The sequence below is a fragment of the Ictidomys tridecemlineatus genome, chromosome 6, assembly GCF_052094955.1.
Source record: "Ictidomys tridecemlineatus isolate mIctTri1 chromosome 6, mIctTri1.hap1, whole genome shotgun sequence".
Classification (NCBI taxonomy): domain Eukaryota; kingdom Metazoa; phylum Chordata; class Mammalia; order Rodentia; family Sciuridae; genus Ictidomys; species Ictidomys tridecemlineatus.
Window position 1 is genome coordinate 156,627,935 of NC_135482.1, and position 17,712 is coordinate 156,645,646.

The following is a 17,712-nucleotide window of genomic DNA, read 5'->3' on the forward strand; positions in this document are numbered from 1 at the left end:
TTTCAAAATATAACTATTTTTCATAAAATATATTATACATTATGTCAAATAAAAAATTCTGTTTGAATTTCTTTTTTTAAAAAAAATATTTATTTATTTATTTATTTAGTTAGTTAGTTAGTTCTCAGCGGACACAACATCTTTGTTTGTATGTGGTGCTGAGGATCAAACCTGGGCCGCATGCGTGCCAGGCGAGCGCGCTACCACTTGAGCCACATCTCCAGCCCCTGTTTGAATTTCTAAAATGGAAAATATTGATAGATACAACCATATTTTAAAAGCATTTAGGGGTTGCCACTTTCTGAACATTTTAATTCTAAGACTAAAAAAGTTGGAAAACTACTGCAATACGTAATTACATAAAATCTGAAAGTCACTCAAGTTCATGTTTTCTTAAGTTTTATAGCCTGGCATTAAAATTCTACAAAACTGGCATAAAAATATATGTATTCATTTCTCCTTATTATCTAGGCAAGGGTATATTTTACCTGTAAGTTTGCTGTATGCTTTCCTCCTTAAGTTAGGCTATTATTATATTTGGAGAGTGATATTATATATTGGCACTCAAACTTTGTCTTTTTCCCAGTCCAGCCATCTTATTGGAATGCTAGGAAATTTTGTAAAATTTTAACTTGTTCATTCATTTTACCAAAACTCACAAAGCACTGGTTAATGCAGTAGTAGTACAAAGATAATGACCGCCTGTGTTAGGTATCTATTACTGTGACAAAATTCCTGAGGTAAATCAATCTAAAGGAGGAAAAGTTTATTTTGGCCCTGGTTTCAGTCCATGGTTGGTTGGTTCCATTGCTTTGGTGTCTGTGGTGAGGCAGAACATCATAGTAGACCCACATGGTGGAGTAAATCTGCTCGTGGGAGCTGGGAAGTGAAAAAAAGAAAAAGAGAAGAGAATGGTGTCCAGATATTCCTGTCACAGGCTTATCCTCCCCCATGACCTACCTTCCTCTCACCAGGTTCCACCTCCTAAAGTTCTACCACATCCCCAATAGCGCCACACACTGGGCACAAAGTGTTAAACACGTGAGCCTTCAGAAAACATGTAAGCTCTGTCTCAAAGAGCTTAGAGTCTAGTAGGTGAGACAGATAAATAAATTAAAGAAGATAAAATAAGGCTTCAGAGATATGATAAACATATGTACATAGTGTAGTAAAGAATCATAGAAAAGTGATACTCAACCTAGGAAAAAGGGTATCAAGAAAAGCTTCTTAAAAGATAAAAGGCCTAACCGAATGTAATACTTCATTCTAATACTTTAGAATGGACTTCAAATGCTTTTCTCCAATTTTTCAGTCTTCACCATTCTCCATGTCCCTTGCCTCTCCTTTTCTGTATGCCTCCTGACCACTGATAATTATACTGATACTTAGACCATTTGTGTTGTACTGTCCATTCATGTCCAACAGGTCTCTGTCATTTAGGTTCTTCTTTTTTTTTGTCCAAATCGTGTTCCTTAAATCCTTGATGTGTGAAGAAAAAGTATTAAAAGATTTTTAGGATTCTGAACACTAAATCCTTTTTCAAAAAAAATTACAATATACATTTGGACATTAATGCCACTGATAAGGTTTCTGTGGGAATGAGGACCTTTGGGAATTGGAATAGAGGTCATTGGTGTTATATTCTGGCAGAGAACCTGGATAGATTTTATGCATGTCTTGAGACTCCGTGTGAGGCTGAATTTAAAAGTGTTAGGGAATAGACAGATGAGGATAGTGAGAACACAAGGTTAAGAGAATAATTCTATAAAATGGGCCCACTGTGCTGACTCTCACAGGCTTTCTTTTCCAAGAAGCGATTTACCTGCAGCCCTGCCTCTGTGGACAGGCTATGTCATATTCCTCAGCAAACTACCTGTTCACTGCAGGAGAAATGTAGGCCCAAAATAATGCTGATAAGAGAAACCTAAGTTACTCTGAAGGAGACTTTTGTGACCAGATCCTGAAACTCTGGAAGATAAGGATAGTTCCTCCTAACCATAAAATCTATAAGAATATACAGTTAAGAATCCAACTAGAACTAGTTAGCCTGGGCCAATGTGATCTAGAGTTGCTGTGAGTGTGGGAACTTGAAAGTCTGATGTCACCTTGCTATCAGTAAAAAGCCATGAGGTGGACCTGGGTGGGCCTCTAGAAACTTCTCTGGGACCCCCCCCCCCCTCACTTAACTGGAGCACAGGAGAGGCACATTGTGTCTCTCCTCTCTGACAGACACACTCTCTTTTGAAAGTATCCCTTTCTCCTTTCCTGTTACTCTGAGCAACATATCCGAAATATTTCTGACTTGATCCCAAGAATTCGGGGTTGAAGAAGGGGTCTTCATGCTGCCTCAGTTTCTCAGAAGGCCCCAGGTTGGTAAGAGATGGACTAATTTATCTGGCAAAGAAAACTTCCAGGCAGTATGGCATTCAGTCAGTGACATGGCTGGCAGCTTTTAGCCAGGTTTTCTTTGAGAAACAGGAATAGAAATAGAGCCAAAGGATTTTAAAAAGCTGCAGTTTGGCCAGAAAAGTACATGTAAAGCTGGGGTAAGGAAATTGTGCTCTTTGAAGAGATTATAGTCCCTAAAGAGATGTTAAGCACTTTGCACAGAGTCAATGAGAAAGATGGTATGAGGGCATCTTAGGAATTTGTAAGATCACTGCAGGGTCCAAGATATAGAAGGGAAAATTTTTTGAGAAGAGATAATGGGGCACCTTGCTTACATATCTCATATCCAAACCATAACATGGGGCCTAAAAAGTTGTTTCGCTATGCTTAGTCATTTTGCAGGCACTCAGAGACCTCAGCAGCTGTGATCACAGGGAGCCCAGGCATTGCACAACTCAGTTACGGCAGCAAGCCTTAGTGTCATCTGTGTGGTGCTGGTTCTGCAGGACTGCAGGATGCTTGAGTTAAGGGGATGGAGGCTTCCATTGAGATTTCAAAGGAGGATCTAGGAGGCCATGCAAAGTGCAGCAGGATTGGAATCCTTGCCGGTTGTTCCTGGGAGGGTGATATATGAAGCCATAAAGGTCAAGCCAAAGCTGGAATAGAGATCCCAAGAATTAAGAGATGCCAGTAATAAGGATGGTCTACTGAGAAAATTTTTTGGTTGCAGAGAGAAATAGGTGAAAAGAGAGGACCTATGGGCTACAAATAGCAAGGCCAAAGAGTTGGGCCTGCCCAAACCCTTTGGAGAGCACATTGCACAGTCGTGTGTCATAGATATTGTACACACAATTACAGGACCTATTTGCCTGTCTGGGTCTTGGTCTTGCTTTGGCATCACCTCTTATTTCTATGCCTCTAATCCTTGAAACAGGAATATTTACATTGTACCACTTTATATTGAATAAATGTCATTTGCTTTTGATTTTTACAGGGGTTCACAGCTGAGTGTTTGCCTTGAGTCTCAGAAAAGACTTTGGACTTAGACTTTTGGGTAATGCTGAAGTTGTTAAAAATACAGAACTCTTAGGGATGGACTAAATGCATTTTGCTTTGTGAGATGGAGAAGAACTTTTGGGGGCCAGGGAAGGAATGTTATGGTTTGGATATGAGATACATCAGCTCTTGTTATGCAGAAATATTCAGAAATGAAATGATGAGGGTATGAGAGCTGTAACCTAATTAGTTCATCCTACTTTTAATGAACAGATGGGGTGACAACTGTAGGCAGGTGAGGTATAGTTAGAGGAGGTGGGTCACTAGGGTGTGGCCTGGAAGGGTGCATTTGCCCAGTGAACTGTTTCTCCTGCTCTGCCTCTGCTTCCTGACCCTGCCATGAGCTGAGCAGCTTTCCTCCACTGGGCCCTTCCCCCATGATGTGCTGCCTCAACTTGGGCTCAGAGCAAGGGGGTTGTTCATTTTTCAGACTGAGACCTCTGGAGCCCCAAATAAACTTTTCCTTCTCCAGGTTGTTTTTATGGGATATTTTGTTCACAGAAATTAAAAATCTAACTAAAACAATGTACAACGTTGTAACAGAGTCAGTACAGAAATGGATAGGAAGATCTACTAAGCCAAATAGTGAAGAGATTTGAAAAGATGTAAAACAGTGCCACTTTTTTCATTTTAAGTCTGGGTTTCTAAAAACAAAGTGACATTATATTAACATGCCAATATGTTAAAAAATTCTGTTTGGATTTCTAAAATATCAAATATTTGTAATCATAACTCACATAAATGAAAGCTCCTTGGGGTCTGCAGTAATTTTTAAAAATGTAAAGAAGAGCTGAGACCAAAAAGTTTGAAAATTGCTGACCTAGCAGAATTACTGAACTGCTACTTTCACTTGACTAGCAGAGTAGCATCAATTCCTTTCCTTTCTCACATCTGCACATTAATTTTCCTTTGAAAACTATTTGTGCCCTCTTCTTAGACCATGAGATCTGCATTGGGTTAACTTAATCTTCTGACTCATTTGTTTGATTCAGTCCTATATCCAACCATGCCAGAATGTAGACCAAACCCTACATTTTCAACTATATGAACTAACAAATTGTCACTTAAGTCTATAAGAATCCTGTCTTAGTATTCCAAGGTACAAGGAAATATAGCTTGAGTAATGTTAATCTAATCATTGTGTTATTTATAGTTCAGTACTGACATATACTTTGAATCTTCAGTTATGTTCTGGGTCCTGGCATCTCTTAATACCTATCATTTCATTAGGCTTCAGCTTAATCACTTTATTAGCTTGAAAATAAATTAATCAGTTTATATATTTATATGTGAACAAATATTAACGAATCTATGCTAAATAAGACAGGCATATGCAATGAGTAAGACATATTTTAAAAGTAATTATAGCAATACAGCCATCCCTTGCCTAAGAAAGGCCCCTGGTCGCTTTCTCCCTGGGAGGCTGTTACTTTGGGATCAGTTGTAATTATCATCTTTATCTATGAGCCTTCTCTGACTCTCCAGAATATGTTTAGACCCCACTGTCATTAGTTGTCATTGTACTTGCACTTTGCCTTTGAAGCAATCACCAGGGTCTTGCTAATTATCTGTGTAATCATTTCTTCAGTATTTTTTCTCATCAGAGGTCAAGCCTCATATTCTATCTTGATGACCGAGTTTCCAGGTTTCAGCTCAATGCTTGAACTTAGTGGATTCTCACTAACATAACTATGGAGTGAATAAATGAATGCACAAGTGTCATGTAGGAGAAAAACCAAAATCCAAAGGGCACCACCCTGGGCTAGGGGAGCAGAGGAGGACTCCTGGAGAAGTCTCTCACTTGAATGAGAGAGGATGAGTGAGCAGGAGGGTCATTAGATGGGGGGATGGAGAGTAGACCCCAACAAGGGGAAGCATTTGAAGCTGAGTCTTGATCCAGTTTAGAAAGTGCTATTTATGGATTTTTAATCTCAAGATTTTAGACTTTATACAGGCAATACTTAGAAGCTATTATGAATATAGAGATGATACATATTTTTGCTTTTTAAAAGGAAGTCCTTATCAGTGTGTACAGAACTGTTTAGGGCAAGCAAGAATAAAGGTAGCAGGATCAGTGAGGAGATGTGATTAATTCAGGGAGAAATGGTGTGACTTGAACATGGAGATAGGCAAAGGCTTTGAGGGTTCCTTCACTCATTTTAATCCAACAAATATTTACTGTGTGCCTATAATATGAAGCAATATTCTAGGAAATGATGAATGTTATAGAGGTGAATAATAAAAAGTCCTTGAACATTTGGGGTTGACACAATCATTGGGGAGTGGAATGTTGGCAAATGAATAAATAAATAGCTGAGAAAGACATTACCTTGGAAGAAGCAGTCAGTAGATTGACAGTAGAGTTTCCAACCCAGCCTCTAGAAGACAGAGTACAATGGGATGACCTCTTCTGAATAATAATGGAAAATAATTGCCAAGCAATAGGAATGACATGTAAAGAACTCTTAGGGATGTAACATGTCCCCAAAATAAAGATACTTGGTCAAACACACCTGACATGAATCAGAAATTTGAAGGATCTTCTAGTAACCTGAAAATCAAGATTGAAAGGAATGAAAAAACATGTACAAAAAATGTATAAAACATTTTTACATTAAAACTTGTTAAAAATGGAAGAGTATCATTATGGATTTAGTTGTTATAATAGATTGAAAAATATTTGATCTTAATAAAGACTTATAAGAAGAATAAAATACAGAATTGTTTTCCAAATAAGGAAGAAAAATAAGAGGAAGGAGGAGGAGAAGGAGGAAATAAACCTACTTCCCAACGCTAATAAATGAAAAGTAGAAAGAAGCCAAGACTGCATGGAATAGAAGATTAATGTTAATTATTTCTCTGCTGGAGTTAAAATATTTTTTTCCACTTTCCCTATCAAACACACACACACACACATTAATATTAGAGGCATTTAGATAAACATACACATAATCATTTCATTTGTATGGACACTTTTAAAAAAAATACAACTCAGTCACTCTTTATTTTATTAAAAAAATTTAATTGTCAATGGATTTTTATTTTATTTATATGCAGTGCTGAGAGTCTAACCCAGTGCCTTACACATGCCAGGAAAATGCCCTACCACTGAGCTAGAACCCCAGCCCTCAGTCACTCTTCTTTAACAAACACTGAGCTCTAAATGTTCAACTTAGAAGAATTGTTTTAATAATTCAATGATGTGTTATTTGTGATAAATGTTGCATAATAAAAATACCCATTAGAGAACTAGGCAGAAAAAAAGATGCAAAACAAGTATCATTTTAAAAGTGGAAATATCCTAAGTTTTATAGGTGTTTAAATTGTCCAGCACCTCCCTCCTTCCCTCTGACGATGTATCAGAACAATTGTGAGCTATGCTAATATTTTCAGTTTTTTCACCAAGCGGACCAACTTTTCTTTTACAGCGAAACTAACATTCAACCCTATTACCAGATTTGTACAACCCTTCTTCCTGTTGCGTGAGCCCTCCTGGATTGCCTGCTTCTGGCTGTGCAGGGCACCCCTATGCTCTATTCTTTGCGTTTTTTTCTGTGTTGGTGTTTCTAGGCTCGCTGCTACCGCATTCACACAACCTGCCTCTCTCAAAGTTACTTTGAAGATGCAGAAACAGTGTTTTGGGAAGGGAATTCTGGAATCTTCTAAGTGTTCCCCAAACTGGGAATCTATGTGGCTATATTTGGAACCACATTAGAGACTAAATAATTAAGATCCTTGAGGATGTTCCTTGCTGAATTTTTGGGAAGGATCCAAAAAGCGTCTTGGGAGATGATCAAATTAACCTTTTAAATCCTATGCAGGAAACCAAGGCCCAGAGATAAGAACTGCTCTAAGAAATATCCATGATGTGCCCCCCCTCCTTTACCCAAAGGACTCCTCTACATCTTCCCCAGACCATATTTTGGGTCTCCAGAAGGGCAGCTGAGGATGGGCAAGGGAGTCAGTAACCCCTGGAACCACTCTTAGCCTCTTCTGTGGGCCCAGATGGGGAGGAGGCCTTCTAGTAAGAGAGTGAGGAAGAGAGGGAGGGCAAGAGGAAGGAAGGGGAGCCAGAGGTGGGAGTGGAAGAGGCAGCCTCGCCAGGGCTGATTGGCTCCGGAGGCCAGCCCTCTCCATGCGGTTTATAAGAGTTGGGGCTGCCCAGGGCGCCCTGCCGGTTCTCCGCGATCCAGGAGCCACCGCGGGGCTCCCAGAGTGCGCTCCACGTTGAGGTCCCGCTTGGCCCCGAGCCTGCTTCGAGGCTGCCTTTGGAGTTGGCGGTGGGCAGAAGAGAAAGGGAGGGAGCGGTAGAGGGAGGACAGCGCCCGAGAGAGCGGGCCGAGCGCCATGCGCCGTGCCAGCCGAGACTACACCAAGTACCTGCGCGGCTCAGAGGAGATGGGCAGCGGCGGCTCCGGCGCCCCGCACGAGGGCCCTCTGCACGCCCCGTCGCCGCCCGCACCCGCTGCGTCGCACTCGCCTCCTGCGGCCTCACGCTCCATGTTCGTGGCTCTCTTGGGCCTGGGATTGGGCCAGGTGGTCTGCAGCGTCGCCCTGTTCCTTTACTTCAGAGCTCAGGTGAGTGACGCCTTCCCCAGGTGCGCGTGGTCGGCGCCGTCACTTTTTCCGTCCAGCAGTGGAGAGAAACTGAGTCCGGCGACCAGGCTCGGTTCCCCTGACCTTGCCACTTCAGGAGGGGAAAGTGACTCCAAGAGAGGGAGGGTGGCTAAAGACCGCGGGCGCACCTGCCCGATTCTCCTAATCCATAGCCCTGTCCTGCAGCGCGCAGAGGCTGCACGTGTCGGGCCAGATGTTGGGTTTGAATCCCCCCCCCCCCCCCGGAAATAACAGGGGCCGCTCACCTCTCCTGGAAGTCATTGCACACTTTCTCTCCCTTCCATTTCTCACTTGGAGTTAAGGGTCAACTTGAGTCCACTTAGGGGGGAAAATGAGCGCCTTCAGGTGGGCATTGACCTTTTCGCTTCCCGCCCACCACCCAGTTCCTGGGATGGGTTGCTTTGCAGGTATCCTCCAGCCCCAGTGCTGGAGGGCCGCGAGGTGCCCTCAGCCTTTGAAGTCCTGGGGGCGAAGCCCAGTGCATGAGATGGGCTGAATGACGGCGCTGCTGGAGTCGCCTAGACAGGAGCTGTGCTGCTGCCTCGCTGTCCTGTGGGGCTCAGCTCTAAGGGGCGAAGGAAGAGGGACAGCCCCACGTGCCTGACAGTGAGGTGGGCGGAGGAAGGAAGCAAGGTATGTGTGCTGGCACAGCCTCGCTTCAATCTAGCGGCTAACCAACCTTCGAAAAGATGAAGAGGCTGTGCAGGAGGGCTTAGAACTGCAGGGAGATAGTAGAAAGGAAGGGGTAAATTTGTAATATTATGCTTTCTGGTGGTTTATGCTCTTGTGTTTTCTTGGAAATTGCAGTGCAGTTGGTTGGATTCATTCAAATATTCTTGTCTAGTGCTGTGAACTCTTTCTCAGAGGAAGTGGAGGGCTGACTGTGCATTTTTTTTTTATGGGAAAAGAAAGTTGGGTTTGGACTTGATTGGTTTTCAGACTCAAAGGTGATTACTAAACCAAATTGAATGCATCAAAACAATGCATTGCTTGGATTGCATGGGTTTTTGACCTTGAACTCCCACTTTCATTCACAGGTTTTCTGATAAGCATTCATTATTCATTAGTATGCATTTTATAGCACTAGTGTAATTATGTACGAAAACAAAAATAGAAATGCTATGAACAATCCTTCAGAAAATTTGTAATTTCATGTTAATAAACATAATTTTTCCCTGGTGAGAACTTTTTTCTAAAACACGATTTTTGGAGTGGTTTGCTTGTGACATGGATTACACAAATCCATATGAAAGTGACAACCTTTTAAACTTCATTGGAATGCTTTGCAGTCAAGTATGAATGGTTTGGGGGCTGGGGTTGTGGCTCAGTGATAGAGTGCTTGACTAGCACATTGAAGCACTGGGTTCTATTCTCAGCACCACATAAAAATAAATAAATAAAATATAGGTAAAAACAAATGAATGGTTTATCCATTTTTTCCCATCCTGAATTTTGTTAACAACCTTCATTTAATGCTTGTGTATTGAGAGCCTAAGTTGTACTATGGAATGTGACTTCAGAATCAATTATTTCAATACACAATGTCTGTTTACTGTATGCATGGTGCCACATACCAGAGGATATCTCCAATAATGATACTACCCTTCTCTTATCTTTTTTTACCACCTTAGGGACATGGCATTTCCCCAGCTTACATAGTGAAGCAAGTGTTCAACATAGAGCAGTGGGCAAGGGATGAATTCTAGGGACCATGATGGAAATTGGCTTGGCTCTGTAGAAATGAGTGACCAGCTGAGTTCTTGTTCCAGTTGTTCAGCTTTCACAAAGGAATTCCAGTAATGGAGTGGGCTGAGAGATCTGTCCTGATGGTCACCTATCATCATCTGGATAGCACAGAAATAACAGCAGAACATTCAAAACCTTTCCCCAAAGCACAACTGTGAGTTAGTAAGCTCAGCTCTAAGTTTTTCTTTAGGAGACTTTAATGTCATCAGATTTCTGAGTACAATTTCCCTAACTGCCACGAAGATTGGGTTTCTCTTAAGACTTATGAAAACATTTTAGTTATTATTCTGCACCCAATTCTGCACTACATTTTTAAAAGGTCATCTCCTTTTGTAAAGAACTGGTATTAGAAGTAAGGTGTTCATATGAATACACCATCAGCTCTCATAGCATTTTATTGAGTTTAGTGTCTACATTTGATTCCTAAAGAAATCCTAATCATTTAGGAAAAGGTTCTGAAATAGTGACAAATGAAATTCTTGGTGTCTGGAATTTATTTCAAAATAATTGATGGTGAGGGGAGGTAGCAAAGTAAATAGAATAAGATTGGCCATGTGTTGTAATTGTAGTAGCTGGGTTATGGGTAAATAGGGGTTGATCTACAGGTTTTTTTTTTCCACTTTTATTTATTTTGAAGGTCTTCTTTCACAGTTCTGGCTAAGAAACAAAATGTTGTCACTGACAACATTTTTGCTTTTATCGGGTCCTTTGAATCAGAACTTGGTGCCAAATTACAAAAGTTTTTTGAAAGCTGTGGACCAAGTACTCGGGATTTCTGAATTCATCTGAAGAAAATGACATCATCTAGTATCAGGGAATATGTTTATAGACTGCAGTTAAAAATGATAAAGGAATCCAATTTTATTGTTTTAGTATAAAGGTAGGGGAAAGAAGTTATGCAAACTCTTAAGAAACAAACAAGTTTTTTTTAAGCTTTAGATGCATTTAGAAAGATGCTCAGAGAAGTATAAAAATTAGCAACTTCGAAAATTTTTTTCCCATTCTCATTTCATGTTTCAATAGTTAACAATGAATTAGTCCCTCTGACTGTTTTATATTGCTTATGCCTAGTTTATCTTGTTTTAAATATATGTACTAGATCCAATGTAGATTGGCTTTTCCCCTACCAACCTTGCCAAAGAGAAAATAGCATGTGGTTTGTGCTATATATTTAACACATAGTATTCATACTTTGGTTTACAAAGAAAAAATCTTCTAAAATGTTGCTTGTAATATTTGTGCATTTTTTAAAACATTCACATAACGAATTCAAAGTTTAGAGTTTAGCTGTAAGATAAGTTTTTCAGAAAACTCAAGCTCCTTGGCCCTTTTAACTCCTCACCTCAACTTCTCAAAATGCGCATACCAACCTCTTTGGCTGCTTTTTACCCAGGACAAACCTCCCCGCTGAAAATCTGATGTGGAGATGTGCTAGCTGCCTGTTTGGGAAAAAAAAAAAAAAAAGATAACGAAGTAACACAAATGTCAAGCATCCTGCCTCATTGAACCCAACAAATGATTAAGTTTCAAAGAAGTTTATATTTTAAAAAGTTTGTTTCACAGGTACCACTTCATCTGATAAGTGCATTTTAAAACTCCTTTTTAAAATCAGATATTTAAGATTTAGTGTTTTCAGACATGCCTAGGTACAGTGACTTCTTTTGTAACTCAGTTTGCTCAGATCTTTTGAGGAATTGTTGTGTTCTTCAGTTGAGTGTAATTTCCATGAAGATAGAGACTGCCTGTTTTGCTCACTTTTTTGTTGTTGTTGTGGTAGTGGTACCTAGCATAGTACCTGGCATATTTAATTTACTCAAGATGCTATCAGTGATTTGCACCACATTTGTTCATTTCTAATTTATAATGTGCATATAATCTAGTTACTAGCTAAAATAGTACAAGTTTTCAGTCATTTCAATCCTTTATCTAGATTGTTGTGTGCCAAGAAATAGGTTGTTGGGTAGGAGATACCTTCATTTAGTTCTTTAATGAGTGCTTGCTGTGTCTCTGTCATTAATCCTGCTCCCTGCTTTGCATTTCCTTCACATAGAAGTTGACCTGTGTATGTGCTTGGCCTCATATGCCCCAAACCTCTGTTCACCTCTTTCTTCCTGTACACTGGAAGGAGAAAGACATTTAGTTGTAGGTTAAAAATGATTTCTCACAAGTGATCCTTAAATAAACAAAATAAATGAGTATATCAAAATTAATTATGACATGCAATTAAGATTTCTTTGGGGAAAAACAATTGAGATTTTAAACATACTTGAGTTGCAAACAGTGGATCTGAACTACATTTTCCAAGTACTTGGGGAAAAGATTCAACAACTGGACTCTATTTTTAGTGATCTTGATGAAATTGGCCCAGAGTTGGGAGTAAGATCTGGGCTCAGGCATTTTTTTAAGAGATAAAGGAAAAGATCTTTGCATTCTATTTATTTGTATCAAATCATCAAACCATTATTAATGAGTCAGTATTTTCATACTAATTAATGATACTGATTTTAAAACTAGTGTCCAGAGAAATTTGATGTCATTTTAAGAGCAGAAATCTATATGTTTGTGTACTTGACATTTTAAGACATCATTTCTCTAATTTTAATATAGGTAGTGTGCTCGAGTGGAGTCTAAGATTCTGAATTTCTGACAAGCTTCTGGTGATCCCGTGTTTCTGGGGCTGCTTGGACTCCACTTAGAGAGTACTAAGAATGCAGGGGACCACTGCTCCTGTTACACAGCTTAGTTTGTCATTAAGGCTCAAGCTTAACCAATGGTAGGGTTCCCAGGCATTGCTCTATGAATGACACATTGTTCCTTCAGCTCCACACTTTTCTGGTGCTAAGCCAACTGAGGTCTTCTCATGATTCTGCTTTCTTTTCTGAGGTCTGAACTTGGTGACCCTTCATATTGGTTGCCCAAGCTTTCCTGATTTTGTAGGATACTTTTAGGCATAAGTGAGCAGTTTTAGTCAGCTTTTGTGTGTGTGTGTGTGTGTGTGTGTGTGTGTTGCTGTGACCAAAAGACCTGACAATAACAACTTTAGAGGAAGAAAAGTTTATTTTGGGCTCACAGATTCAGAGATCTCAGTCCATAGATGGCCAACTCTTTAGCTCTGTTCTGGAGGGGAGGCATAACATCATGGCAGGAGGGCTTGTCAGAGGGAAAAAGCTCAGCACATGACAATCAGGAAGCAGAGAGAGATTCTGCTCAACCAGAACACAATCTATGCCCCCAAATCATGCCCTCAGGGACCAATCTCCTTCAGCCACCTAGTTAATCTATTCACATGAATTAATGCACTGATTAGGTTAAAGCTCTCATAACCCAATCATTTCACTTCTGAAAGGTCTTGTATTGTCTCACACAGGAGCTTTTGGGGAACACCTCATATCAAAACCATAACATGAGCCTTAAAAAGAAAAAAAATGATGTGATTGGGAGCTGTTCTTCTATAAACACTCACACATTCTGATTCACATTAATTATTCTAAAGAAAATAGGAGAAATAAACATAGTTTGCAAATAGTTTTGCTTTATGGTGGTACTTCTTGATTATAGATCATCCTTATATTTGTAAGACTGGAATAATAAAATTTTCCTTCGTGAGTGCATACTTTTAAAAGGCTGTCATTTTATTTTGGGGAATTTCAGATATAGATGGAATACTTTCCAGTTTATTTCTGATGGTGGTTAATAAACCTGTACATATTTTCATATTTTTTAAAAAACTAATTAAATCAGAGAAAGAGTGACTCCCCCCCCCCCCGGCTTTTTTGGTACTGGAGATTGAACCCAGGGGCACTCAACCACTGGGCCACATCCCCAGCCATATTTTTGTGTTTTCTTTAGAGACAGGGTCTCACTGAATTGCTTAGAACCTTGCCATTGCTGAGACTGGCTTTGAACTTGCGATCCTTCCACCTCAGCCTCCCAAGTCACTGGGATTACAAGCATGCGCCACAGCACCTGACTGAAAGAGTGACTTAGTATTAATTCTGACTGAGCTTTGGTTAGTGTAAACTTGTACAGTTCTTCCTTTTTTTTTCCCAATTTTTTGGGGTCTAGTTTGTATCTACTAATAAGCAAATGCACATAAAGTACCTTGAATTTTTTAAAAGAAAGGACAAGTGAATCTATTATTATTAAAATATCTATGGCTGATTATCAGTTTTCTTTATTTAGCAGTTGAAACCATTGCAAAAGTTTGCCTAAGCCCTTGCCAGAAACCACTGGAAGCTTGCCAGTCAGGAGCTGACAGGCAATGTATAGCAGTGCTTAAAGAAGTGCTGGTGCTAGATACCTGTTTTAACCAAATGATCAACTAATAAACCCAGAGAATAATGTAGGTGGTACAATCCCTTACATTTCACAAATTTTAGCATTCCCTAGTATACACCTTGTTCCAAGTGATGCTTATACAGCCCTCCCCACCCTAATGTGACACCAAATATATCCCACATATATTTCCAAACACCCTCTGATAGATGTACTACTCCAATTTGAGAAATACTGAAGAGAGTTTCAACTAAAAGAGGAATTATACTTATGGCTTCAGGTTTGGTTTAGAGTTATGAAATAGATTTCTCTCTCCCTTTGGATGATTAAAATATTCACTGATTAAGGCAAAAGACCAGGCAGGTATGGGGATTAGAGATGGTGTTAATTTCCCCTGATTTATGTGTGCTTCAAAATCCCATCTAGCCTGCTGCATATGTCTTAGAGACAAAACCTTTTTCTACCTCTACTGGTCACAGGTGATTTCCTTGATGCCCTCCCTCTGAGGACTTTCAGGTTATTAGTCTTGAGAAGCTCCCTGTGAATCACACATTTCTGATTATGAAAATCTACCACCCAACTTCACTTTGGTTGTGGATGATAGTTAGCTACTCATCAAAATGAATTAGAAGTCAATGTTTTCATCAACTGAAGGGTAATTATATTAACTGTTAATCATTGGGGACATAAAAACTCTTGCAAGAATGAACTTTTTTGTTCTCAAGTCACACTTTATTAAACAGTAGAATAATTAACAGTAACTCCTCCTAATGTCCTTACTTTCTCCCTGCTCAGATGGATCCGAATAGACTATCTGAAGATGGCACTCACTGCATTTATAGAATTTTGAGACTCCACGAAAATGCAGACTTGAAAGACACAACTTTGGAGAATGAAGACACAAAATTAATACCTGATTCGTGTAGGAGAATTAAACAGGCCTTTCAAGGAGCCGTGCAAAAGGTAAGTCCACACTGAGGTTAATAAGTTAAGGGCCCTTGCTGATTCTACAATTAGCAAATATTAAAAACTTGCCAAGTGCTATTGACTCTGTTCTTTTTATTTTAGTGATTTGTAAAAGAGTTAAAGAGAATGTTTTAAAGAGATTAGCAGAATTCTTTCAAAGTGGTAGTGGTTAATTATGGCATACAGAGACATTCATGCAAAATTCTTTTCTTTCCTTTCTATTTAAGAGGAGGGATTTAAATTTGTACTTGGAAAGAGCACAAAGGTGCCCTATGGTTGCTAGTTTAAATTCCTGAAGATATAAACCATTCCTTAGATTCACAGGATTTCCTGGTAGCTATTTTCTTTACATTAATTTTGAAATGGTAGGATCCCCTCTTCTACATCTGAGATCCGGGGCTCTGATGAAAAGCAATTGTAACTGGGAGATAAGCATGCACAGCAGAAAATGATGTGGTGGTACAAATGGAAATTCTGTCTGTTTCTTCATTTTATGGGACTGATGGACAATAAAGGAGATGGGGACAGAGAAGACCAATGGTTTCTGTTACACCAACAGCTTCAATTGAGAAATACTATAATAGCTGCCTGTTTTATTTCCTAGAAAAAAAAAACCACCTAAGGATTCTGTAGCTCAGAATTATTTTTTACCTACTGGCTGCACCAAAAACTGGGTAGAACCCGACAGTGACTTCTATTCGAAACAAAACAACAATAACAACTAAAGAGTGTGCATTGCTTTTCAGCACCACATCTGCATCCATCTATACATCCCAACTTCTATTTTGCAACTGCCTGGATTATTTTGTATCATCTCAAAATAAATTCTGGAGTCCTAAAAACCATTAAATGTAAATTTAATTTTAGTTTATTTTAAAAAATCCATATAGAGTAATAGCATACTTTTATGAGTGTATCTCTCAATCAGAGTAAAGGTAGGGAGATGAAGCTGTTTTTGGTAAAACTAACTAACAGAGGTAAATGTCTGTAACCCACGTAGAGTTTAGGTTTGCTTTGGATTTTATCAAATTTAAGATACCACCTACTTTCAGCTTCTTCATTATTTCATGCTCACTAAGAAAGAAAAGATATTGATTAAAAAATTGAGCATGATCATCATAGATTCTAGTTGCATCTTAATTTCAGGAATATTGTACTGTAGAAAATGTGTATCTTAGAATAACATACATATTCTGATACGTATAAAAAAGTACGTTGCTTATGAAAATTAGTTTTTCATTATAATTAGTAAGTGCTTAACTTTATGCAATAGGTGTATAAAATGTGCTTTAATTTCATGGTTCTTTTTGTCTTACGTTATAATTTTTGAGGTATAGCAATAGCAATTCTGCTAATCTATTCATTTTCATTGTTATGTTTCATGTCATTAGTTTATTTTTTACTCTGTCTGTGAAGCTTCTCAAATACTGGGTGATCAATCTACAAACAGCTATATATGTGTACTAGGAATAATCTCTCTCTTTTTATCTGGGAGGAGTACCGGGGATTGACCTCAGGGGCACTCAATCACTGAGCCACATTCTCAGCCCTATTTTGTATTATATTTAGAGACATGGTCTCACTGAGTTGCTTAGTGCCTTGCAGTTGCTGAGGCTGGCTCTGAACTAGAGATCCTCCTGTCTCAGTCTCGAGCCATTAGGATTACAGGTATGGGCCACCACGCCTGGCAGGAATAATCTTTAATTGAAAACTGAATCCCTTATTCAAATGATTTTAGTTAGGTAAATTATTGTGTCTTAATTTTCTGTTTAGATCAACCCATATTTTATATCCTTAAAACAAAGAGATAAACTTTTAATTTCTTTGATGCTCTTGTTCCTAAAAAAGTATCTTTTTAGTTTATTATGGAAGAAATAGTATTCAAGACCAGCCAACATAATTTTGGAAATAAATAATATTAAGAGTAGATACCATGAACATTTACTATAAGAATCCAAGAATGTATCTTAACAATAGGTCAAAGAAGAAAAACATGTGATTTCCTAGAGCCTGAGATGTGACTGAAAACATTTTGCTATTCCATTAGAAAATATAGTTAGATGGATTCTTGATATTTCAGAAATATCTCAAACTGCAAATTAGCTAAGGATGAAAATTAGGAGCATTTCTCTTAAAGCGAGGAACACAAGAAAGAGGCCCACTGTCCTCACATTATTTAACATTGTTTCTGGAGGTGCTAGGAAATGCAATTATAACAAACAGTAAAATAAGAAAATAGAAGAGAGGAGAAGGCATAATTTGCATGTGGCATGATTATGTACTTAGGAAAATTCAAATGTAACTGAAAGGCTACAGGCAAAACAAAACAAATCTGTTTATAAAAATGAATAAGTAATAATCACTAGTTGTCCCATTTTCCAACAATAATTAGAAAATATGAATTAACAATTCCATATGTAATTTGTAAAATAAATGCCCTAAAAATAAATGTAATAAGAAACGTACAAGGCCTATATAAATAAAACTAGAAAACTCTACAGAGACATTTAAAATAGAATTAGATAATATACAGACATAACTATGTATAGGCATAGTAATTATTGCAGTATATCTTGGGTAAAGGATAGCAGACAAATTCATAGAAAAGAACAAACACCTTTGAGTAGATCTTATTGTGTATCTGTATATGTGGGTGTTGGTGTG

General features: G+C 38.7%; 1 protein-coding gene across 1 annotated transcript in view; it reads left to right on the top strand.

Annotated features, from left to right (window-relative positions):
- Window positions 1-7,561: 7,561 nt before the first annotated feature.
- Window positions 7,562-17,712, top strand: part of Tnfsf11 (TNF superfamily member 11) — a 33,320-nt gene continuing 23,169 nt past the window's right edge. Inside the window, exons 1-2 of the mRNA XM_005339671.3 lie at window positions 7,562-8,022; window positions 14,878-15,045. Coding sequence (XP_005339728.2) covers window positions 7,792-8,022; window positions 14,878-15,045 — 399 coding nt within the window. The 5' untranslated portion in view covers window positions 7,562-7,791. The remainder of the gene's footprint in view (window positions 8,023-14,877; window positions 15,046-17,712) is intronic.